Source organism: Callorhinus ursinus, unplaced genomic scaffold, assembly GCF_003265705.2.
Source record: "Callorhinus ursinus isolate GAN/ISIS: 27379988/994484 unplaced genomic scaffold, GSC_fseal_2.0 scaffold4, whole genome shotgun sequence".
NCBI classification, from domain to species: domain Eukaryota; kingdom Metazoa; phylum Chordata; class Mammalia; order Carnivora; family Otariidae; genus Callorhinus; species Callorhinus ursinus.
Window position 1 is genome coordinate 93,354,328 of NW_027397066.1, and position 26,377 is coordinate 93,380,704.

Consider the following 26,377-nt stretch of genomic DNA (forward strand, 5'->3'; position numbering starts at 1 on the left):
TGTTTTGGGAGTATCAAACTAATTTTGCAACGATTTTAGCATGATTAGTATAGAAAATACTCCCATGTGACAAGGGGTAGATTTGAAACATTGTTGAAAAGGCACAGTTCATCAATTCCTGACCCAAAGTCTCCTTACCAGGTATTACTTTCTATTCAGACAGCTCACCATTACAGAATTCCTGCCTTACTCTGATCAAGTTGAAGACGACAACTGAATGAATTAAATGTTGGGGATAACTTAATTTTTATTACTTAAAAAATTTTTAACCAATATCTTTTCAATGGAAAGTTTCCCCCCACCATCCATGGCGGTCTGTAGGGGGCTGCAGAGTTGTCAGTGTGTGTACTAGAGGTTGGGGAGGGAGATGAGTAATGGCAGGTAAGACCTGGAGGAGATGTAGAAATATATTTAAAACCCTGGATCTTGACTCCACAAAACAAAGCATTTTCGACACTTCTTTTTACCCACCATGGTATATTTTTCTTAACCAATTATTCTTCTAAATAGAGATCAGACACAGAGAAAAGCTCATAGCATCATGTTTAACATTGCAAATTCTCATTATATGATTAAAGTGAAATATTATCTGTATATGTAAGCATACGTGTTATTCCAGTAATTGGAATACAGCAATAGGTATATCCACCCAAATGAGCATAATCTAATTTCACTCCAGTGATGGAAAATGTACTTTGGGGTTTGTAGATTTGTGTGTCACCGAAGCAGAATGCCAAATAAGAAGCACAACAAAATATATACTGCTGTGGGCAGTCTAACTGAGTGACATATAAAGATGAATGAGCTTTGTCTCTGATTTTAGTAAACTTTCAGTGTGCTGTAAAAGAAGGCATTTATTTTATTATTACACTGTATTTCTAAGTTGAGACATATCATTAATGCCATGATGGTCCAGGACAGCTTTCCAGTTAGTAACTCAAAATAAAACAATGCCAAACATTGTATACACTTCACGTAAACTTTAGAATTTAGTAGCTCTTTATTATAATAGAACTCCTAAATATTACCTGTGTATTTAAAATATTTTTACCATATGCTTATTTGTGGCCTTTAACATTTTCAGCTAGTATCTGTAATGACTGGGATATATCATCCCCATTTCTCTAGACATATGCATCAAATCCATTAAATATCAAACTTTAAGGCTGCTAGTAGCCTCTAGGATCTGAAATGAGTATATTTGTAATTTTAGTTCTTTTGTCTAATATATTAGTATACTTACAGTTTTGGTTCTTTTGCCTCTTGAATCTACAGAATCAATCCTTTTTTAAATTTTTTGCCTGTCTTCTATAAACTGTTAGTAAGAAAAAAGCAAGAGTATGCTGAGGGTATGCTTGCCTGTTGATGTTTGTTGGCAGTGTATTTATTTAATCTTTTCTTCTAAAAACTCTCTACTCTTCCTGCTCTCTCTTTTCCATCTTGCATGGCATCTTGGGGCGGCAAGGAATCAGAGTCAGATCAAGAACAGGAAGAAGAGGTAATTGTATGGCATTGTCACTTATTGACGGCTGTATTTGCTATAACCGCTAATAAGAGCACATAGTTAACCTGTGTTCTTAGAAGGGTTATATGGTTGTTAGTAACTGAAGGGTCACAGTTTTACTTAGCCTCTCTGATCCTCTGTTTTCTCATCTCGTGGACTGAATTCAAAGGATAGTAAAGCTTTCCCTATAAATTGTTACCCTGTCTGTGTGCAATAATAAAGGTTTCTCTACTGACTACTGAAGGCCAAGCCATTATTTCAGTTCTTAAAGGTTCGTCTGGAGATGCCTGGAGGTCAAAACTTTTTTTTTTTTTTTTTTTTAATATAACTGAGACATTATTTGTCTTTTGCCTCCCGTATCTCCACAAGCTGTAGAGGAGTTTTCCAGAGGCTACATTACATATGATGACATCATCACTCTGACTCTGGAATGGGTGCTTGTGTATACTTGGGTTCTAGGATTTTCTCAGTTTTAATGTATAAGACAGATATTTACTTGTATATATCAAACATAAACAGAAGTTCTTCAAGGTCTTCAGTAATTTTTAGGAGTGTAAAGGAGTATTGAAACCAAAAAGTTTGAGAACCACTAAGAATAAAGACTTTAAGAAGTGTATAGTTTAACCAATAGACTATAATATTATAATGCAGAACTGTACTAATAATGAGCACTTCTTATAAGGTAGATTCTTTATTAAGTGCTCCACGTACCTCATCAACACTGATCCTCACAATTGCCCTGTGAGGTATGTGCTATCATAGATGAAGAAAGCCAGTCTTCAAGAGGTTACCTTGAATAAAGAAGCTTTTGAATAAGACTTCTTTGATAGTTCAGGCACATTTGTGTTTGTTTCCTTATAAAGATTTGAATGCCCAAACATCATCATAGAAATGAAAGGAAATTCCTTCTACCTCCCTATTTATATATTGGGTCCTGCTTATAAGATAGACAAATGCAATTGTTATTAGTTGCACATAAAGATTTTCAAATATACTAGTTTTATATTTTTAATGTTACTTGATGGGTTTGGGAATACAAAAACATAAAGAAAAATATAGTAAATACCCTTGTACCCACCAACTTAAAATGTAAGACCTTTTTAGTGCAGAGAATTGCCCTGAATTCACTTTTTACTCCTACCCTGGCTGCGGAGCAGGACAAGAGGGGAGGTGATAGCCTCACTGTCCTGCCACATAGAACCATATGCACAGGAATTAGGATAGATTTCAACCTTCCGCTCGATTGTATAGCCACTCTTTGTCTCACATACTCAGTTTCCTTCCTGCACTTGGTGACCCCCTCACCAAACCTGTTCAAAATGGTACCTACACACCTTCTTAGAAGCGCAATGCAACTATAAAACCATTTTTGCTATATTTAAATGAGTTTCTTGCATTAGGTTTGTGATTGAGCTATTGAATCTTTTCAGGAGCTATGCAGGGCAATCGATCCAGTTTGTATTCTTTTCAGGGTTTAGAATTTTGGCTTGTAATTAATGACAACGAAACTGCTACTTCTGTAGAATGTATTACCCTGGCATGCTGTTTGTTCTTTACTTCTTTTTCTCAACTAAATTGACACTGTTTAACCTCCACTTCACTCTTTTCCTGGCCTTTTCCCTAATACATATGTATTTCTAACATCAAACGCACCCTGGATCATATCTTGCTAGAAATAACATTAAAAATTGCTTTCCACCTATGAAGTCTAGAAAGGAGATTTGTTTTTTTTTAAAGTTAGGATAAGAATCAAGGAGACTCTCAGGAAGAACTGTAGCCAAGTACTTTGACCTTCCTCTAGCTTATGTTATCTCCCCATGGGTGTGATTATGAATAGGAGCTTATTTGCACATCAGGGGCTGTGAAAGCAGACGCAGTTTGTAACCATTCAATTTATGTATGTTTTCTTTCAGATCGATATGACATCAGAAAAAAGTAAGATTTTAAATAAAATTGAGTTTGTTTGAAAGCTGGCTACAATAAAGAGAAGCATGAATTAAAATGCAGCTAGTTGCCATTACTAACCACTATAATAATTATATTTTTATATTGTTCTTATTAATCATTAATGTATATTTAGAAAAGCAGCTTGGCCAGTTAAATTATGAAAATATCTAATTTGTTGAGCTAATTAGCAGTAAAATGCAATGATTATTCATCTAAGCATTCACTTTCTTTTGATACCCCTGTTAACCCTGCTATTGCTGTTATGCTTGTTTAGAAACCCACCCTACCGTTTTTGTCCATTTGTTAGCATAACATTGTCATCTCATTTTTTTTTTTTAAGCACTGACATGACAGTATCACTTTTATATCAAGCAACACTGACTTCGGGAGAGAGCTCATTATTTTTGTAGGCTACACCTGCAAAAGTGATACTGTCTTAATAGTTCTCAGCTAAAGCTAACCCTCCCCCCACCCCCACCACCTAGCACCTCTTACTGTGGTGAAGTATAACACATTTCTTTAGGGCTGAGGTCTAACAGACTTTTGTGAAACTTTCGGGAAAAAAAAAGGGAACCAGGAATACAAAAATCAAACCTCCTGGATGAAATTACTAATCACAACATTGTGCCATTATAGGGCTAATTTTAAATAATGATGCAAATCCCAAATATAATTTAGTACAGAGAGAACTGGTTTTTATAGACCTTAAGAGAGTTATCTTAGGGTTTGGGTTTGTACAATTCATTAACATTTTAGTTTTGGGGCCTGTTTCTGGTGACTCTGGTTTCTTGTGTGGAAGAAGTTGAATTTTTCAGGTTTCCTTCTTCTATGCCCCCAAATAGTTGAGGAAAAAAATACTAATTTTTATTGTTTATTCATTTAAAAATTCATTTTGATTCACTGTATTTCAGGGTGCTATTCCCAAAAGGAGAAAACTTAGTACCATGTTTAATATGGTCATCTGGCCCTATGCAATGATCTGGGAGCTTTTTTTTTTTTTTTTTTTAAGACTTAGTATAATGTAAATTACTAAGTTATTGGGATTTTTTTTTTTAAGATTTGATTTATTTATTTGGAGAGCAGAAGCAGGGGGTGAAGGGCAGAGGGAGAAGCAGACTCCCCGCTGAGCAGGGAGCCCAAGGCAGGGCTCTATCCCAGGACTCCAGGATCATGACCCGAGCAGAAGGCGGCCGCTTACTGACTGAGCCACCCAGGTGCCCCTAGAATGCCTTTAATTGAGAGTTTCTTTGCTCTTATGTTAAATCATCATACAGGACTAGATTATTTGAAACTCTGGATGTTTTCATTTGGTTTGTACTTGAACAAATTTGCATTGATATAAATTATTTTAATATATCTTTATATATGCATAGTCACAGAGTGTATCTCCTCAATAAATACCCATTCTCTCAAGAGAAAACACTTATTTGTTTAAAAAGTGACATTATCATTGCCTTAATTAATTGCATTTTTAAAAAGAGGTTTTATTTTATTATCCCACTTTCTTCTTCAGAACTACTATGTTTATTTAAATGGCCCTTTCCTTTGTTTCTTGAATACTAGCTAGTAGAAATTCAAGTTTAATACATCCCCCTGGCTCAGTTGTTTAAAAAAGAAAAAGGAGGGGGTGCCTGGGTAGCTCAGTCGGTTAAGAGCCTGCCTTCGGCCCAGGTCATGATCCCGGAGTCCCGGAATGGAGCCCCGCATCGGGCTCCCTGCCCAGTGGGGAGTCTGCTTCTCCCTCTGTCCCTTACCCCTCTCTAATGCTCTCTCTCTCTCTCTCTCTCTCTCTCTCGCTGTCTCTCAAATAAATAAATAAAATCTTAAAGAAAGACGGAAAAAGCTACTATATTGCTATAATGCCACAAATTCTCCTAAATGACTCCTAAGTGTTGTGAATATTTTTTAAAGTTTAAACATAGACTCATGTTTGGGTGATTTGTTTTGTTTTGTTTTGTTTTTTAGTTTAAAGATAATCCTTAAATGATCTTCATCTGGGTATAAAATAACCTCTAAAGAAGGGTTCTAGTGAAGGAACTCTTTCCTAAGTCTTTTCAAGAGCAAATCCTAAAAGAGTTTGAACAACTTTTCCTTTTTGCTTTGAATGAGTGCAGGTCCCCACTACCTGTCCCTCGAATATACTACTACATACAGGACCTATGTACAGGCTTGTAGAAAATAAATATGCTTCACCACAGTAATGTTTTCCATATTTGTTCTAATTTCTTAACCATCCTCCTGCCCGTGCATTTCAGCAAAGCCACCGCTCCCACCAGTTTCTTTCCACCTTTGCTTTGCATGGAAATAACTTGGCTTACATAAACTGTGCGTGTGTCTCGTGTGACTGTCTCTGATTTGGATTGCCATGCATCACATTTTAACTTTGGACTCACATATAAGTTTAACCACAGTTGTTGTTTTGTTCTTTTTTTTTTCTTTCCTTTCCTTTATTTCCCTCCTTGGTCTGTCCTTTATGTGTCTAAACCAGGAGGTTGCTCCAAGGAAAGGACCATGCCTCTTAGCACAAGACCATTCGTTTCATTGTTAGGTGTGAATTTCCCTTAGATGAAATGCCAGTTTGCAGCTGATTCAGACATCTTTTATATAGTCATTGTATATTGGCAGAACAAAACATACTGATTTCCGGATTTTTATATGATTAAAAAACATATATACTTCATTAGAAGGCATTCTGAATTTGCTACTACTGGCTTTCTCCTAGAGGAAATCAACTTTCTGCAATTTCTAATGCTTTTTTCCTTTTCTTTCCCCATGTTTATATTTTTTTTCAACATTGATCTGTAACATCTGAACAATCTTGAGATACTTCTGTGTAATTTCACTGCGTTCGTTCTTCGTTTTGATCTGTGATGGTGTGTGTGTGTGTGTGTGTGTGTGTGTGTGTGTGTGTGTGTGTGTCATGGCTATTTGTTACAGCTTTGTTTTATGTGTGGATGTGCTACAAGTGAGAAAATTAAGCAAGTTATTTCCTGCTCATTTTTCCTTTTCAGTTTTTGTTTTTGTTTTGTTTTGTTTTTTTCCGTTAGCCTTGCTTTGCTTTTGTATCCTGAGACCTTGTGGATCCACCATTCCCAGCCCATTCTGTTGTCCCTCCCGCCACAACAGGAAAAGACACTGTGTCGTTTCAGTCCTGATTACATTTGCCAATATATTTTTTGATTTCCATTTTACTTTCAATGTTTTTCATTCATATCAAAGATGATGAGACAGAATCTACAGAAACATCTGTCCTGAAAAGTCACCTGGTTAATGAAGTTCCTGTCCTAGCCAGTCCGGACTTGCTCTCTGAAGTTTCTGAGATGAAACAAGATTTGATCAAAATGACCGCCATCTTGACCACAGATGTATCTGATAGGGCAGGTTCTATCAAGGTGAAGGAGCTGGTGAAGTCTGCTGAGGAAGAGCCAGGAGAGCCTTTTGAAATTGTTGAAAGAGTTAAAGAGGACTTAGAGAAAGTGAATGAAATCCTGAGAAGTGGAACCTGCGCGAGAGATGAAGGCAGTGTGCGAAGGTCTCAGTCGGAGAGAGAATTAGAGGAAGAGGAATGGGTGATTGTCAGTGATGAGGAAATAGAGGAGGCTAAGCTAAAAGCACCTTTAGAAATCACCGAATACCCATGCGTAGAAGTTAGAATAGATAAAGAGCACAACGTCAAAGTAGAGAAAGACTCAACTGGGCTAGTGAACTACCTTACTGAGGATCTAAATTCCTATGTGTCTCCTCATGAAAGGCCACTGCAGACAGTTCAAGAGATAGCAGGGGAGAAACGTGAGGCTCTGGCTACTGGCAGGAGTTCTGAAAATGAAGGGAAAGATACACCCCCAGATGAGACACAGAGTGCACAGAAACAGCACAAGCCAAGCCTGGGGATAAAGAAGCCAGTGAGAAGGAAATTAAAAGAAAAACAAAAACAAAAAGAGGAAAGTGTACAAGGTAGTGCAGAGAAAAGTGAACTTAAAAAATGTAGTTCAGAAGAGTCATTAGATGAAGATGCAGGTTTAGCCCCTGAGCCCCTTCCCACTGTAAAGGCCACTTCACCTTTGATAGAAGAAACTCCCATTGGTTCCATAAAGGACAAAGTAAAGGCCCTTCAGAAACGAGTGGAAGATGAACAAAAAGGTCGAAGCAAGTTGCCAGTCAGAGTCAAAGGCAAAGAAGATGTGCCAAAAAAGATAACCCACAGGACACATCCAGCTGCATCACCCTCTCTGAAGTCAGAGAGGCATGTACCAGCATCACCCTCCTCTAAAACAGAAAGACACTCCTCTCTTTCCTCCTCTACAAAAACTGAGAGGCATCCTCCGGTATCACCATCAAGTAAAGCTGAGAAGCACTCACCTGTGTCCCCCTCTGCAAAAACGGAAAGACATTCCCCTGTGTCATCAAGTAAAACTGAGAGACACTCACCTGTGTCACCCTCGACAAAAATGGAAAGACACTCCCCTGTGTCATCTACAAAAGCAGAAAGACACCCACCTATTTCACCTTCAGGTAAAATGGACAAACGCCCACCTGTATCGCCCTCTGGGAGAATGGAGAAACATGCACCAGGATCACCTGGGAGAACAGAAAAACGCTTGCCTGTGTCACCAGCTGGACGAATGGAAAAGCATCCACCTGTATCAATCTCTGGGAAAACTGAGAAGCACTTGCCTGTGTCACCTTCTGGGAAAACAGAAAAGCAACCACCTGTATCCCCCACCTCAAAAACAGAAAGAATTGAGGAGACAATGTCTGTCCGGGAGTTGATGAAAGCTTTCCAGTCAGGACAGGACCCATCTAAACATAAGACTGGACTCTTTGAGCACAAGTCAGCAAAACAAAAGCAGCCACAAGAAAAAGGCAAAGCTCGGGTAGAAAAAGAAAAGGGGCAGATGCTAAACCACAGAGAAACACAGAAAACCGAGAATCAGACGATCAAACGAGGCCAGAGATTTGTGGTAACAGGAGTTTCCGAATCCAAGAGGGCAGTCCGTGCTTCCTCTGCAGGGTTTAAGAGAGAAGATCTAGTTACAGAGAAGGAGAAAGCTCTTAGCCACAAAACACCTGAACCTGTTCAGTCAGCACCAGAAGAAGAAAGCCATAAAGAGAGTGAAGTTCCCAAAGAAAAGCTGACTGATGAACAGGGAGACGTGGATCTCCAGATCAGCCCAGATAGGAAAACCTCCACTGACTTTTCTGACGTCATTAAGCAAGAATTGGAAGACAATGACAAATACCAACAATTCCGCATGAGTGAGAAGACAGAAGAAGTACAGCTTCACTTAGATCAAGTACTTACTAGTCCTTTCAACACAACATTTCCACTAGATTACATGAAAGATGAATTTCTCCCGGCTCTGTCTTTACAAAGTGGTGCTTTGGATGGCAGTTCTGAGAGCCTCAAGCCTGAAGGGGTGGCAGGTTCTCCATGTGGCAGCCTGATGGAAGGGACCCCTCAGATTAGTTCCGAAGAAAGCTATAAGCATGAGGGCCTCGCAGAGACCCCTGAGACAAGCCCAGAAAGCCTTTCTTTCTCACCAAAGAAAAGTGAGGAGCAAATTGGGGAAATAAGCAGAACGACAAAGTCAGAAACACCAACAGCAGTTCATTCAGAAAAAGACCATCCCTCAATCAAAGACATCGCTGATCGTTCTGAAGAGCAAGGTGCCATAGCCACTGAAGGCATGGAATCCTCAGCTGAGTGTTTGCTGAAGGAGGCCACCCTAGACGCTTCCAAAGACACATGTCCAAAGCAAGAAGATGCTTCCCTTGGCAGCTGTAGTGTGTTACTAGCAAAAGAAACACCCAAAGGATTGACTGGGGAAGCATCCTCTGATGAGGGTCAACTTATGGAAGTTGGTTCAGCCCACAAAACCCACACTGATACAGAGGCTCAGAAATCCACAACCACTGAGCCCTCAGATGAGACAAAGGCCTCTCCACGGCCCAATGCTTGTGTAAAGACAGGCACAGGAACTGAATCAAAGCCCCAGGGAGTTGCTAGAAGTCCCCAAGGGTTAGAACTTGCACTCCCTAGCCGAGATAGTGAGGTCCTCAGCCCCGGTGCTGATGAATCCTTTGCAGTGAGCCACAGAGACTCCCTGGAAGCCAGCCCTGTGCTGGAGGATAACTCCTCACACAAAACTCCAGATTCTCTGGAGCCAAGTCCTCTGAAAGAATCCCCTTGCCGTGACTCTCTTGAAAGCAGCCCTGTGGAACCAAAGATGAAGGCTGGAGTTCTCCCAAGTCACTTCCCTCTTCCTGCAGCCGTAGCCAAAACAGAACTCTTTACGGAAGTGGCCTCTGTGCGGTCCCGGCTGCTCCGAGACCCGGACGGCAGTGCCGAGGACGACAGTCTTGAGCAGACGTCTCTGGTAGAGAGCTCAGGGAAGAGTCCCCTTTCTCCTGACACCCCCAGCTCAGAAGAAATTAGCTATGAAGTCACACCCAAAGCCACAGATGCAAGCACACCCAAACCAGCTGTAATTCACGAATGTGCAGAGGAGGATGACTTGGAAAATGGGGAGAAAAGGAGATTCACACCTGAAGAGGAAATGTTTAAAATGGTAACCAAAATCAAAACGTTTGATGAACTTGAACAAGAAGCAAAGCAGAAACGGGACTACAAGAAAGAACCCAAGCAAGAGGAATCTTCTTCATCCTCTGACCCAGATGCTGACTGTTCAGCAGATGTGGATGAACCAAAACAGATGGAGAGTGTTGAGGATGAAAGCGATGTCCCTGTGGTAGTAACATCAGAGAGCAGAAAGGCTTCTTCCTCCTCCGAGAGTGAACCTGAGTTGGCACAGCTGAAAAAAGGTGCTGACGCAGGCCTCTTACCAGAGCCAGTTATTCGGGTGCAGCCTCCTTCCCCACTTCCATCCAGCGTAGACTCCAATTCCAGTCCTGAAGAAGTACAATTTCAACCCATCGTTTCTAAACAATATACTTTCAAAATGAATGAAGATAGTCAAGAAGAGTCAGGTAAATCAGAAGAAGAAAAAGATCGTGAATCCCATGTACCTGAAGAGAGTCTTACCGTTTCTACTAACGGCCCAGATATGTCTTATGATGATCTGAACGGAGATGCTGATCAACCAGAAGTCTGTGAGGGCCATGGGTGTGGGACCGGAAGTCCCAGCAGCTCAGGCACTCCTATATCTTTAGGTCTCTACAGCTCCCCCAGGGAAGATGCCAACGAGCAGCTAGCTATCCATGAGGAATCAGTACCTCTGCAAGACACTGATGAAAAAGACACCAAAGGAGAAGAGCTTGATGTTTCTCGAGTGGAATCTCTACAAGTAGGTTGCCCCAGTGAAAGCTCTTCATCTTTGTCTTCCTTGCCTCACTGTCCAGCCTCTGAAGGACAAGAATTAGATGAGGACATATTGTCTCTCTCTTCTGCTACAAAAATGGAGGACACCAAAACTGACCAGGCTTTTGAGAGCTTACCAAAGGACTATGCCACTCAAGACTCATCGATTACTACTCAAACAGATAAATTGTCCATGGATGTTCCAGTGTCTGACCCAGCTGAGACTGATGAAATCTACGATCCTCAAATAATAAGCCCTTATGAAAATGTTCCTTCCCAATCTTTTTTCTCCAGTGAAGAATGCAAAACGGATGCAGGACAAACAAGTTTTCACTCTTCGGAAGTGTGTTCTGTTTCCATCACATCCTCTGTTGAAGATGTGGTAGTAACCAGCTCCTCCAATAGAACTGTTTCAAGCCAAGAATCTAACTTTGAGGACCAAAACATGGAAAAAGAATCCAAACAAGAAAGCACCTCAGGGGAAAAGCAATCAGATCAAGCCCCTTCATCTTTAGAGCCTTCTGTACCAAATACATCAGCAGTTGTTAGTGACCAAATCAGTAAAGTCATCATCACAAAAACTGATGTGGATTCGGATTCCTGGAGTGAAATCCGTGAGGATGATGAAGCCTTTGAGGCTCGAGTGAAAGAGGAAGAACAGAAGATATTTGGTTTGATGGTAGACAGACAGTCACAGGGCACCACCCCTGACACCACTCCGGCAAGGACGCCAACTGAAGAGGGGACCCCAACCAGTGAGCAAAACCCATTTCTCTTTCAGGAAGGAAAATTGTTTGAGATGACCCGAAGTGGTGCCATTGATATGACCAAAAGGTCCTATGCCGATGAAAGTTTTCACTTTTTCCAAATTGGGCAAGAATCCAGGGAAGAGACTCTCTCTGAAGACATGAAAGAAGGGAGTCCTGGGGCTGAGCCCCCACAACGGGAGACATCAGCTGAGTCACTAGCTCTCTCAGAATCAAAAGAAACAGTGAGTGAGGAAGCAGACTTACTTCCAGATGACCTGAGTGAGGAAGTAGAGGAAATATCTGCTTCAGATGCTCAACTTAACACCCACATGGGGAATTCAACCTCCACTGAAGCATCAACAAAAGAGGCTCTTTCTGAAGGCACCGAGGACCTCCCCACCACACAAATGGGTGATATGCCTCCTAAATCTAGTGTGAAAGATCTATCTTGCCTTGACTCCCCTGAACCAGTTGTACACGTTCAGTTAGATTTTTCCACAGTTACCAGGTCTGTGTATTCAGATCGGGATGATGATTCTCCTGATTCTTCCCCAGAGGAACAGAAATCAGTAATTGAAATCCCTACTGCACCCATGGAGAATGTGCCTTCTACTGAAAGCAAATCCAAAATTCCTGTAAGGACTATACCCGCATCAACCCCAGCACCCCCATCCGTGGAGTATGAGAGTTCCCTTTCTGAAGATTTCTTACCCAGCCTGGATGAGGAAAGTAAAGAGGATGAAACAAAACCAAAGTCTAAAATCCCCGTGAAAGCCCCTGTCCAAAGAGTAGAGCAGCAGCTTTCACATCTAGATTCATCTCTCCAGAAAATAGTGGTTCCTCAGGGTCAGGACATGACAAGCAGAACACCAGATAGTAGAAGCAAATCTGAATCTGATGCCAGTGCTTTGGACTCAAAGACCAAATGTCCAGTAAAAACTAAAAGTTACACTGAGACAGAAACAGAGAACAGAGAGAGGACAGAGGAGCTGGAGTTAGAATCAGAAGAGGGGGCCACCAGACCAAAGATATTTACATCCCGATTGCCAGTTAAGAGCAAAAGCACCACATCTTCCTGCAAGGGCGCTGTGAGCCCTACAAAAGAAAGTAAGGAGCATTTCTTTGACCTTTACAGGAACTCCATAGAATTCTTTGAGGAGATTAGTGATGAGGCTTCCAAGTTAGTGGATAGACTTACACAGTCAGAAAGGGAGCAAGACTTAGTTTCAGATGATGAAAGTAGTAGTGCCCTGGAAGTTTCAGTAATTGAAAATCTGCCACCTGTTGAGACCGAGCATTCAATTCCTGAGGACATCTTTGACACAAGGCCTATTTGGGATGAGTCCATTGAGACTCTGATTGAACGCATCCCTGATGAAAATGGCCATGACCATGCTGAAGGTATTTGCCAGCCACTGGGATTCCCTGTGCTACGCATGTCATAAATTTGATATCGTTTTTTTGTATATCTTTTATTTGGTGATTTGTGTCTCATTTTCTTTAAGCTTTCTGTAGTGGTTACTGTGTTTGTGTAAGGCCTTTGTGTTTCGTGCTTTCTCTGTGTACTCTTGTCTCTGAAAACAATCTCAAGATTGAGTAATGAGAATGCTTATGGAAAACATAAACATGATAAACAGGCAATGGTGATCTTGCCTTTCTCGAGCCGCTGCACGTCAGGCCATGCAAGCTTTGAGTTTTGTTGTTCTGGAGTCCCAGGCTTAGCCTCAAATTTAGCACTTTTGCTTTTGCACATAAATACGTTGGGCTTTGTTTCATATGGTAAGGATTCATTGCTTTTTCTTCTTACCCTTAAGTATTTTAAAATAATTTGTACTCAAGAAATTTGTAATCATTTAGGAAGCCATTTGCCCAAAAAATTTCACATTATCACAAAATACCAGTTGTTGTGGATCTGTTTTTGATTCAAAAGGTTGGATCTCAGATACCACTGGTAAACACTTGAAGCAAACAAATATAAGGCAAAAAATAAAACCCATGCTTTTTGTTTTAGTGTTAGGTGAATGGAGAATGTACTCTGATTAGATGCAGCAGACAACAAAAACTCAAACTTTGCATGATGTAAGTGACCGGGAGAGGATGATGACCCTTTGAATTATAAAAAAGGAAACCATAGATGGCTTTGAGAAGTAGCCTCTGGTCTTCCAATATCTCTACAATAAAGACTATTATTCTTAAATTTGTGTCATAAGAAGTTGTCATGATGCCTAAAATGCTACCTATCAATTAATGGGGGTTAAAAACCAATGGGAAAATTATAGTTTGTGGGAGTAATATATAAGCTTACTTAGTAGTAAGTAGACTGAAATTTCACGCAAAAGACATCTATGCCTATTGACACAATAGACACAAATGCATATGCCTTTATCCTCCCTTCTTCCAAGGTCACCAGGACCAAGGAAGATGTTTGTGGCCAGACTGAAAAAAACCCAGGATGGCCTGATTAACCCATGATCTATGTCTCTTATGAATCTTGGATGTGATTTCTTTCAGACATGACCCGGAAGTGATCTATGCTGCCACAGGCAATAATAGGAGATCCTAACCAGTTACTCTACTTCTGCATCCCATTTATGATTTTTCTGGTTTTTGATGAACAAGATGATTGTCTTCTGGTGGGCAGTATTCTCTCAGATAATTTAAAAAGAAAATCCTAAGATTGCTAGAAATCAACTTATATGTCCAGTGACTAGTCTTGATTAAAGAGATATGGAAGCAGTTGGTTTTCATGATTTATAATTAAATTGATTCCCATTCCATTCCAGAAATCAGGCAAACACATAATTTAAAATGATTTGAAATATAATAGCTAATTGGTGCTATTATTAAATATTTGGACAAGTGACTTTCTTTCTTTGGATGATCAGTACTGTGGTTGCTCTCCTGTCATCGGCAACCTTTGGCCATTCTGTTTTTGACCTTCTGTAGATCAACAGGATGAGCAGGAACGGATTGAGGAAAGGCTGGCTTATATTGCTGATCATCTTGGCTTCAGCTGGACAGGTAAAATTAGTGTGACTCATTTTCTCAAGAAAACTTGCTTCATTTAAGTAACACAGTTGCATTAGCCAAGTGTCATTAACAATGAAAAGGTTTTTGTTTTTGTTTTTTTCTTTCTTTCCTTGAGGAAGACCACGTGGAATAGTGAAAAGAATAATAAACTCTGAACTAGAAAATCCAGGACAGGCCTTTTATTATCTCTGGAATTTAGGAAAATAGAACTTTAAATTGGGGGACTTTGAGAATATACCAGATGTCACTGTCCTCCTTTGGGAGCTATGGATATCCAAACTTTGAGGGGATTACTGTGTTTCAAAATCACTGTTAGGTGTAATTGTCACAAAATTTAGTTAGAGATTAAGCCCAGGGCTCCTTATTTTAGATACATTATATCAGATATCTTCATTGTAAACAGTACTAAAATTTGCCTTGGATGCATGTTGAAATACATAGGAATAAGATGTTTCATTAATTTTCTGAGAAATTAGGATATTTAAGTATAAAAATTATAATGTATGTAAAATTATTTTAAAAAGTGAATTATAAAATCAATATGAGTAGAAATCCATAAGACCCTTAACAAAGATAATTAATAACAGAGCAGAAAGAATAGTCATTTCCTCACTTTTAAACATTTTAAAGTAGTTGTTAAATACTGATCAGGTTTTCTTAATTGAGGGATTTAGGGGAAGAAAGGACATCAACATATCCGTGATTGACTAATTAAATAGATGACATTCAGAATTATGTTTCTTAAGTATGTGTGTGTTTGTGTAAAAGACGTAATATCTATATACTTGTTGAAAATTCAAACCCCACAACCATACAGAATGGTGTAAAATGAAAAGTTTATGTGCTCACTTCAGCAGTACATATACTAAAAGTGTAAATAAGTTTCTTTTACCTGCATCTGGTCTTCTAGCTTCATGCCTCCAAAGTAACTGCTTATACTTTCTCATGTATTCAGAAAAAATAGGCCGTACTCACATCTATGTGTACTATTTAAAAATAAGCACAATTTTCCTCAATAATATTGCCTGTGAATATTCCATCAGTATAGACATATCTATCTCATTCTTTGAAATGTCTAGTTTTACTGTGTGAAAGTATCATAATTTTTTTTTAAAGATTTTATTTATTTATTTGACAGAGAGAGAGAGAGACAGTGAGAGAGGGAACACAAGCAGGGGGGGTGGGAGAGGGAGAAGCAGGCTTCCCGATGAGCAGGGAGCCCGATGCGGGGCTCGATCCCAGGACCCTGGGATCATGACCCAAGCCGAAGGCAGACACTTAACGACTGAGCCACCCAGGCGCCCCGAAAGTATCATAATTTTATCAGTGGCCTTTATTGCTGGACATTCAGGTTGTTAATGACAAACATCCTGGTACATGGTGTATTTTCATGAGTATCTCTATAGGGCATATTAATAGAAGTAGAATTGAATATCTGGATAAAGGTTATGTATATTTTTAATTTTGAAAGATATTGGCCAATTGCCATCCAAAGAAGACTTATTTACACACACACACACACACACACACACACACACACACACACACACACATACGCACACTACAGTGTATAAGTGTCCATGTACAACGTTAATGGTAGATTTTAAAGGAAAATTTTGTGGCTTTTTCCCTAGGTCAATTAATGCTTCCCAGAGCTTTTATTCAAGTGATATCAAATTAAAGAAAGGAGCTTATCCAACCAACATAATATAACCACAGCCATTATTTACCCAAGTCTCCAGAAATAGGATTTAAAGTACTTAAAACGTTAGTTAATGATGATTGAAAGTGAGAAAGTCTATTATTTCTGTTTTCAGTCATTTATTTTCCATTATCTTGGTTAAGAGTATAAGCCTGTGTTAATGGTCCAGTCTGCATTTTGGAATTAAATGGGCCTGAATTATACATGTTTTATCATCCATTGCCTCAAACTTAGTGTTTCCACTGTGAACATAATCAATTCTATACCCAGTTTTAAGGAGAACATCCACAATTAGGGCTAGAAGAACAAAGGCATCTTGAGAGTCACTTCTAATACACAGGGGGAAAAATGAACCCTATTACAGCAATACAAAGAATGCATCATTTACAAAATCACAGAGCCAGGTGTGGAGATTCAAACTTCGAAGGTCAGGTGTTTATGGAGTCATATTTTCTTTTCTAGAATTAGCAAGAGAACTGGATTTCACTGAGGAGCAGATTCATCAAATTCGAATTGAGAACCCTAACTCCCTCCAAGACCAGAGCCACGCGCTATTGAAGTACTGGCTAGAAAGGGATGGCAGGCAGGCTACAGGTAGGTGGGGAGCTCTATGTGAAAAGATTTAGGCTAAAGGTTGAGCTATAAGTCTTGCTCAACAAGCCCTTTCCTGCAAATTTAGTAAAACAATAAAATAACGAATGCCATCAATCTGAAATACTGCTGCAAGCAAATGAGAACAAGCTATGACATTTCTAAAATATGCATCTTGCATAACAATTCTTACACTGTAGTCCCATGAACAACGTCAATTAGGGGAAACCCTGGCTGCTAACAGGAATGTTATTAAAGTCCTTAAATTTTCTAAGTATTGAGAGTGGACACCGTTACTTTGTCATTGTTTCATTGGTAGTGCATTGCCTTCAGTTCCTACTTCTTTTACCCCTAAATAACTTAAATGAGGGAAAGATGTCATGTAGATATTCTTTATAGTGATTTGTATATAATATTCTGACAACAGCAAATCATATGAGAAGTGATAAAGACCATTACTTCGTCTCATTCTTCAGCTAATGTAAATTTGCTACTTCCTTTTATGTCTCTCTGAAGATCTACCTCTAGACCTCCTTTATTTACATCCCGTCTACATTTGCCTTTTCTTCTCTTGCCATTCTTCTAAGTAGGATTGCCAGATTTGGCAAATAAAACTAGAGGACACCCAGTTAAATTTCAGAGAGCCAACAAATAGTTTTTTATTTTATTTTTTTAAAGATATTTATTTATTTGACAGAGAGAGACACAGCAAGAACAAAAACACAAGCAGGGAGAGCGGGGGAGGGAGAAGCAGGTTCCCGCTGAGCAGGGAGCCCGATGTGGGGCTCGATCCCAGGACCCTGGGACCATGACCTGAGCTGAAGGCAGACGCTTGAGGACTGAGCCACCCAGGCACCCCAACAAATAGTTTTTTAGTACAAGTACACTCCATGTGATATTTGGGATATACTTATACTTTAAAATTTGTTTGCTTGTTTTATCTGAAATTCACATTTGATAGTGTCCTATATAATATCTGGCAACTCTACTTTTAGGGCCTATGGCTATGCTGTCCCACCTTTTTATGTTTCCTATACAAATATCAAAATTTTAGTAAGGCAACTAAATGAGAGAGATCTTAAAAAGGGTACCCCTCAAATGTAATAAGTGCATTTTCTCTAATATCCCAGATACCAGTCTCATTGAATGTCTCACCAAGATCAACCGAATGGATATTGTTCATCTCATGGAGGCCAGCACAGAGCCTCTCCAAGAGCGCATCAGTCATAGCTATGCAGAGATTGAACAGACAATTGCACTGGATCATAGTGAAGGTCAGACAATTTGGGTGTGTGGGTGTGTGTTGTATCTGTGGTGAATTCGGGCAACTGGACCAAATCTTCCCTTTTTTTAGACGGTGGTCGTATGGACTTTGGTGATCACACATTTTTTCTCATTTTATAGGTACCCATACTGCTCATTCTTGGTTATTTCACCATTGTCCTAACCATTTGGGACTGCTATAACAAAATGCCATAAACTCGGTGGCTTAAACAAGAGAAATTTATTTCTCACAGTTCCAGAGAATGGAAGTCAGAGATCAGGACGACAGCATAGGTTCTGGCAAGGGCCCTCCTTTGGGTTGCAGATGGCTGTCTTCTTGCTGTGCCCTCACATGGGGGAAAGAGAGCTAGCTAGAGAGCTCTTTGGCCTCTTCTCATCAGGGTGTTAATCCCGTTCCTGAAGGCTCTACCGTCATGACCTAGTTACAGCCCAAAGGCACCACCTCCAAATATTACCACATTGGGATTAGGTTTCATCATATGAATTTTAAGGGGATAAAAACAGCCATAACAACATGGATGACCTGTCCAGTGCCCTTGCCTCAGTTCCTTGATGGCACTTCTGATACTTGTGCCTTGTACTCTATGTTAGCTACCCATTTCAGTGCTCACAACCAAGACTATATCATTACCATTGACTATACTACTCCTGCGTCCTCACTTGAAGCATTACACTTCCTCTTCTGCTTCCACACCAACAATCCTTCAAACCCACTGGGACCTCCAGCCATTGACCCTACCACCTTTTCAGTACTAAAGTTTCTCTAATCCATTCTCATTTATTCACATGCTCATTCACTCTCTTTCTTCTTCTCTCTCATCTCTCTTTTATACCGAGAATTCTCTTCTTTCAGCCTCCAACATTTTTCTCTTCTCCTTATTCAAAGCTGATGACCAAGCTTCATATTTCTTAGAAAAAATAAGAATCGTCTGAAGCAAATGTCCATATTCTTTCACAGAATCTACCAACCTAAGTGCATCTCAGGGCCTATACTCTACCTTCCCTCTGCTATGAAATGTCTTTGCTAAAACCATCATCTCTTCTTTTGTCCTGGATCTCATCCCTTTTTATCCAGTTAAGGACCTCACTGCTATAGTTGTCCTCTGTGGCATCCTACCACTAGACCATGCTCAACAGCGCTAAAACATGCTTTAATAGAGCCCATCTTTAAAAACAACACAAAGCCACTCCTTTCACCCCATATTCCTCCCTGTATGATTGTTCTGTTTCTCCATTCATTTTATAGAAAATCTCTTCAAAAATATAGTCTAAATTTCCTGTATCTGCTTCAGGTCTTCCTGTTCTCTCTAGAACCGTCTCTAGAATCCATGCCAGTCAGTCTTTTGTCATCACCACCCAACAGAAAACAATCTCATAAAATTCACCAGTTATTTCCTCATTGCCAAATACAGTGAGTAATTTTTCAGTCTTCACCTCAAGTGCCCCTTCGTAACATTTGACCAAAAAATTAATCTCTTCTTAAAATATTTTCTTCACTCACTTTCCATGATACCCTCCCTTCATGTTTTTTGCCCTCTATTTTACTGACTATTCTTCCTCAGTTTCTTTCTGTAGCTTCTTTTCCTAGATTTAAATGATGGTGTGTCTTACTGTTCGGTGAAGGCTTGTCCTATCTCTCATCTCTCCCCTTCTTTTATAAATCCCGGAGACCTGGCCTCCCTGCTGTTCTCTGGGTACCCTATGCATTCTCAGGCTTTGGGGCTCTGCTACTTTTTGTTAACTCCACTCTAGAGTGTTCTTCTCTCAGAGCATCAGTACCTTTTTCTCTCATTTACTTCAGGCCTCTGCTCAAAATCATCTCCTAACAGGACTCTTTCCTGACCAATCTGTCTAAAATACTAGCCCTACTTGCTCTATACTTTTACCCTGGTTTCTTTTTCTCCAAAAATTTATCATAAATACATATCTGCAGAAATAAAAGTTCAGCGAGGACTTTATCTTGTACACTGCTGTGTGTCTAACATCTAAACAGCACCTACTACGTAGTTGATAATATAGATCTGTTGAGTGAATAAATTAATAGATGAATGTCAGTCATTTCTCTGCTAAAAATTTTTCAGTGGCTCCTCATTGCCTTGGATATAATAAAATTCCTTAGCCTGGCTTGAGAGACCCTCCATAAAGAGGGTACTCAACTCAGAGCGTTGTTAATACAACTTAATACTTGCGAAACACCTAGAACAGTGCCTGACACATAATCAATATTTAGAATATACTAGCTATTATTATTCTTAAACTCCAGTTCTTCTTACCACTTACATTCTATGCTTCAGTATCACAGTCGATGCCTCCTTATCATTAGGCGTCCTTAAAATGTCACACTGTCTGCATTTTCTCTCCTAATTCTTTAGCCCTGAGTTGGGTGCTCCTGCGTTCATTGGCTGGCACTGTGGCCCGGTCACTCAGCATTTTAATAGACTCTTCCTTGCCCGAGATTCGCTGCACTAGATGATCTGCATCTTGAAGATCAGCTGTGTAGCCATGGATCTATCACAGGATGTGGCCCATTAATAGTTACTTAATAAATACCCATTTAATATAAGTGAGCTTCGATTAAATACTCAGTTCAAATTGTTCTCCCCCGTAGGGTTCTCAGTCCTTCAGGAGGAGCTATGCACTGCACAGCACAAGCAGAAGGAGGAGCAAGCTGCTTCTAAAGAGAGCGAGTCCTGCGATCACCCTCCCATTGTCTCAGAGGAAGACATTTCTGTCGGTTATTCCACTTTTCAGGATTGCATCCCCAAAGCTGAGGGGGACAGCTCAGCAACAGAGCTCTTTCCCCAAACTCACAAGGAGCAAGTTCAACAGGATTTCTCAGGGAAAATACAAGACCAGCCTGAAGAGTCATCTCTTGAGTGTCAACAGGAGTACTTGTGAGTTTCAAAAGAAAGCCTGTCAAATGTCATTCCAAGAAACAAGCCAGTAGGACAAGAGTGCCAGGCGTATACCACTGGAAATTGTTGTCAAATAACCCCACCAGTAACAAGGGCCAGAACTACAGACAAAGAGCAAAAGATCTGAGACGTAATTGTGACCGCATTGTGTGGGAGATCTGCTTGAACCAACTTCCAGTTCTGTGACCTTGGTCAAGTCCCAAAGCCCTTTTGGTTTCTGTTTCCACATCTCTAAATTATAGTAATTTATACCTTATTCATCTCATAGGGTCACAGGTCAAGGATGTGCCCATGAAAGCATTGTTTCAACTATAAAATTTCACGTGGACCTCACTCTTACTGCTTCTAAGAGTCCTGCCCCTCACTTCTCTGTAATGTTCTGATATGTGCCAGTTGTCCTACAGTTTGTTCAGAGTGTGAACGGTGACAGGTGAAGAGTGTAGGTGATAGGTGAAGCAGCCCTCAGTGTATTTCACCAAAGCAATGGGGTGGCTAACAGTACAATTGGAAACACAGCACAGATTATTCACACAGAATGAAAGACCATTAAAATAAGGTGGGATGGGGTCAGAGTGGGAGTAAAGGGAAGTTTTCCAGAAAGCTTCTGGCTAAAGGAAGCTACTACAGAGCAGGCAGCTCAGAACTCAAGTTCTGGGCTTTACAGAAGCAAAGGAGAAAGAGAGTTGTTTAAATGGCACTTGTTATTTAGAGAAAGAAAGCAGATCGTGCAAAAGGCAAATGCGTCCCCAGCCCTGGAATCTGAGAATAGTGTGTCAGGAGATTGCCTCATAGCATTTCTCTTGTCATTAAGTGAGCTTTGTGCTGGGGTCACTGGAACTTGAGAAGAGGGTGAAATGGGTAATAAAATCATTCCTTTTTCCACTGAGCCACCTACCAACTACCTGTAGGTTTTAGGGGAGAGCAGAAAGAGAAGGAAAAAGGAAAAGTTGGGAAGCAAAGAGGGCATATCAGAGAGGCACGTTGGGCACTTAATATCTCTGCAGTGACAGAAATTTGCAATAAATTAAACAGAAAAAGCAGAGAATTTTCTTACTTAGAAAATGAGATTACAAAGATTGCCTTGGAGTAACACCAAACTATATCAGTAGAAAAAGTTTTAACCAGGTCTTTCCATCAAGTAATACAGTTTTCCAGAGATATAATAAGACTCCATATTTACAATTATGATGATGATATTAACATGGGGTTTATAGATTGGTTTCTAAAAATTTTCCCCAAACTTTGATTCTTGCTTTGAAAGCCTTATTATCTACAGATCTTTGTTATATAAACCTCCTCAAATCTTCAAGATCACCTTGAGTTATCAAAGAAAAGATGAAATTATAATTTATAGACTTTATAGAGATTAGGAAATAGTAATACATTTTGGGATAATTTTTATCTTTAGAATACATCTTTCCTAGTCAATGCTAGATCAGTGATTTGTAACTCTATATGATATCGTGCATATGATTTTTATTCAACTTTCATTTCTTGGCCACATTTACAAAAGTTATTTTGACTTCCATGGACCATGAAGATAAATTCCATTTTTCCTTCTAATTCCCTTGCTTCGGCAGGAGGAGAAATGCATATGCTCTCATGGTATAGCTTGGCTTTTCCATTTCAGTGTGACAACCCCAGGGACGGAAGTGTCAGAGACTCAAAAGGCTACGGCTGTATCTGGCTCTCCCAGCAAGACCCCTGAGGAAATTAGGACCCCTCTTGAGGAGGAGAGGCCATACCTCCAGACCCCAACATCTAGTGAGCAGGGAGACTCTCCCATCATACAAGAACCAGAAGAGCCCCCAGAACATGGGGAGGAGAGTTCTCAGAAAACCAGCCTTGTGATAGTGGAGTCTGCTGATGACCAGCCACAGGCCCTTGAAAGACTCGAAGATGCAGCTTTCCATAAGGTAAGTCTCCTCCATTTCCTTGCCCACAGGCAGCAAAGCTACAAACCTTCCCCAGTTGCCATTTCTCTGATGGCTTATTTTTTCTCTGAAAAAAAATTAACCTGGGTCATGTGAACCCCTCAATCCCTTTTAGACCTGGGGACCAGAGAATCTAGAAAAAAAAAAAATGATACACAGTCCAGTTCTAGCTATTTGACCACGAGCCCTAATTTTACAATTGGAAAACCTTTTGCTGAGGAAAATGAACACCGGGGTGAAACGAGATCCCTGATGTGGCTTTTCAAAATTGATAACCATGGGCATGCAGACTAGTGAGAGGGATTCACAGGGCCTCAGGTAAGTGCCAGCCGTGGCACCGTATGGGAGCCAGACTCTGGTTAGATCTGTCCGTGCTGTCAGGTGATGAGCAGGCAGACAGACTGTAGATATCCAGTGGGGTTTACCTCCCCAGACAAATTTTTCTCATTAAAGGAAAGGTTATTTCCAAAATAGACCTCCTTATGTCTATTTTAAGAATGACTTTGACAGAGGACCTGGTACCTAAACTTACTGCTGATTCAGAATGTCAGAATCCCTGACAGGAGTAGGAGCTGACATCAGTCACGCTGTTTCCTTTGTCATTACATGCGTTTTGATGTTGCGAAGAAGTGTGGAGACCATCTTAGAAATTCATTTAAGCCATTTATTCTCAAAATGTATTCTAAACTGTTCATATTCCTCAGCATTAACGGCAGGGATTTGAGCCCTCCTCAGAGCTCCTGAATCAAAATGAACCTCAGAGAGGGAAGGGGGACCCAGCATGTGCATTTTAAATAACTCCCTAGATGATTCTCATGCACACACACAAAAAGGGCCAGAATCTGTTTGCATTAAACATAATTTAACATAAATTAAATTATATATTTTTCCTTCTAGAATTCAAAAACATTTTCTACATCAAAGTGTTTTTAAAGCATTAATATATGTCTCAGTAGTGAAGAATGAGTTGTATAAAAGAACTGAAACTTTTTGGGGAAATGAGTGATACAACTTATCTGTGAGCTTAAGGCCTACATTTATTTTTCTTCACTATGAGGATGACATCTGCTAGCAGGATTTGTCTAAAATCATAACTAGAATTAGAGGTTCAGGCAAGTGAGAACTGTGTCCCAATTTTGGCAGTTATCTTAAATAATGAATTCATTCCATGAATGGAATTTTATTTTAAGTTTACCTTTGCACAGAATTATTCATCTCCCAAGTTCTTGGCTTAAATGAATTCTAGTAAAAATGTTTCAAAGATGCTATCTGAACCCAGAAGCCTAAGAATCCACTGGCTAAATGAAGTATAGATTTCAAACAGTTATTTGGATAATTCATTTATTTTTTCAATGCACATAAAAAATTTTTGATAAGTCCTTCTGTACTCCACTTTATACACAGGTCTGTTCCATTTATTCTTGATGAATATCTGATGATCTCTGTGATGCTTCCTATTTTGACCCTTAACTTCTCATGACCCTATCTTGTGGATCCAATTTCAGTCACTTTTCTTGCTGATCATATTTCTAGGCAGCAGATTCCTGAATGTATTTAAAGTATAATTTGGTTTAGATTTTACATGTTTCAGCAGAAAAGCATATAGAAATACATCAGATATTTAAAAATATGTTGAAAAAATTTCATTGAGTTTTCTTTAAAAAAAAAAAAAGCATCCTATTAGGAAAGAGTGATGTGATAGAATGCTCCCGAGATATATGTTCTAATCTAAAATTATGTTTTTAGCTCCATCTCTGACCCTGGACCAGACCCATAAAATCAGACTGGCCAGTGCATCTTAACTTCTCTGCAGAATGAGTCTAATGTTATTCATAGGCTGCCTCCTTTGGTGCCAGGGAGGTTCTCCGTGGGCTAGATAACAGCTATTAGGAAACTGTGTTTTTGCAGAAAGTTCTGCTACAGCCATAAGTTATTTCTCTACCTGTGGGTTAATCATTCCAAGCCTAAAGCCTGAGTGTCAATGGCTTATCAATGTTTTTTGTGCTACTTAAGTTCTGTGTTTACATCTGGTCATTTATCAGGAGTTTAAGTCCAAGAAGTGATGTGGACAAGCTGCATATTTCTTGACAGATTTTGACAGATGGGCACTCAGACAGCTTTCAGAATTCCAGAATTTTTTTTCATTGATTGAACAAAAAAACTATATTCTTATCGAAGTGTGAGACAGGCACACACCTGTTTGCCCTGCTGGCTTTTCCACCAAAGCCTCCAGGAATGAGACTTTTCAGAAAACAAGTGTGAACTAAAGCAGAAACCAGTAGTGAAGACATTCCTTAGCATGTTAAACGAAACAATGCTTCCATGCTTCCACCAGGAGCTAACAGAGGAATTAGGTGAGCTGGAGGCCAGCTCAGATGAGGAGGCGATGGTAACTACCAGGGTTGTCCGCCGACGAGTGATTATTCAGGTACCAGCTGTTACCTTACTGCACGTCCGGGACACTTCTGTCCCCATAACCCGTAGAGAGTGATGGACCTGGAGCAGTGAGGGCTTGGCATGCTCTTTAGGTAGTGCATGGCCATTCAAAAGCAGATCCCTAACTCTCCTAAGATTGGTTTGTTAAAAACAATGCAGCAGTGATGACAGTGGCAGCCCGCGTCCAAGAGAACGAACAGCAAGAACGAGAGCACTTCCTCCTTCGCCCACCTCACCTCGCTTGTCCGTTTTTGTTTGTGCATTTGTTTTACACCTAACTGGTCCAGTTCTCCTAAGCATGTTATTACCCACCCTTTTTTTTTTTTCCTTTCTTTCTTTCTTTTAAAACATACTACTCAACAGGACTTGGCATCTCTGCAGTGCTTCCCAGTAGCTTCCTTCATTTTCTAACATGGCGCACCTTGTAAGCCCTTGGGAGGAGTTTCTCAGAATTGGTGCCAAACACTGAAGTGACCCTTTTTTCTCAACCATTTAGGGAGATGAAATGCCTGACATACCCCCAGAAACAGTCACAGAAGAAGAATACATTGATGAGCATGGACACACTGTGGTCAAGAAGGTACTATCCTAACGTGGTTGATTTCGAACCTCCTGCTTAAAATGTATCTGTCCCCCGGTGCTGCCTCTCAAACACAAGATCCATGAATAAAATATCTTTCAGGTCACTAGGAAAATCATTAGGCGGTACATATCCTCTGATGGCACAGAGAAAGAGGAGGTTACAATGCAGGGAATGGCCCAGGGACCCATCAGCATTGAGGAAGGAGATGGCTATTCCAAAGTCATGAAGCGCATTGTATTAAAGAGTGACACCGAACAGTCAGAGGTAAGATCATCTGATTCTCCAACCTGATTTTATGGAGAAGTGTGAAATAGAGTCGGAGGAGGTGGGTGTGACTGTTTACCCATATTGACCCACTGCTTCCCCTTATCTGGCACCCTGCTT

At 40.1% G+C, this 26,377-nt stretch overlaps 1 protein-coding gene across 43 annotated transcripts in view; it reads left to right on the forward strand.

Moving 5' to 3' along the window:
• Positions 1–26,377, forward strand: part of ANK2 (ankyrin 2) — a 318,537-nt gene that overhangs the window by 283,974 nt on the left and 8,186 nt on the right. For 20 of the 43 annotated variants that reach the window (XM_073892134.1, XM_073892144.1, XM_073892149.1 and 17 more), the window contains 9 exons: positions 1,466–1,498; positions 3,418–3,439; positions 14,465–14,539; positions 16,713–16,844; positions 17,972–18,115; positions 20,734–21,019; positions 22,671–22,956; positions 25,907–25,990; positions 26,093–26,257. In XM_073892134.1, coding sequence (XP_073748235.1) covers positions 1,466–1,498; positions 3,418–3,439; positions 14,465–14,539; positions 16,713–16,844; positions 17,972–18,115; positions 20,734–21,019; positions 22,671–22,956; positions 25,907–25,990; positions 26,093–26,257 — 1,227 coding nt within the window. Of the gene's footprint in view, positions 1–1,465; positions 1,499–3,417; positions 3,440–6,670; positions 12,920–14,464; positions 14,540–16,712; positions 16,845–17,971; positions 18,116–20,733; positions 21,020–22,670; positions 22,957–25,309; positions 25,403–25,906; positions 25,991–26,092; positions 26,258–26,377 lie in introns of all 43 variants that reach the window. The other 23 variants (XM_073892120.1, XM_073892125.1, XM_073892118.1 and 20 more) reach the window with 6 other exon arrangements.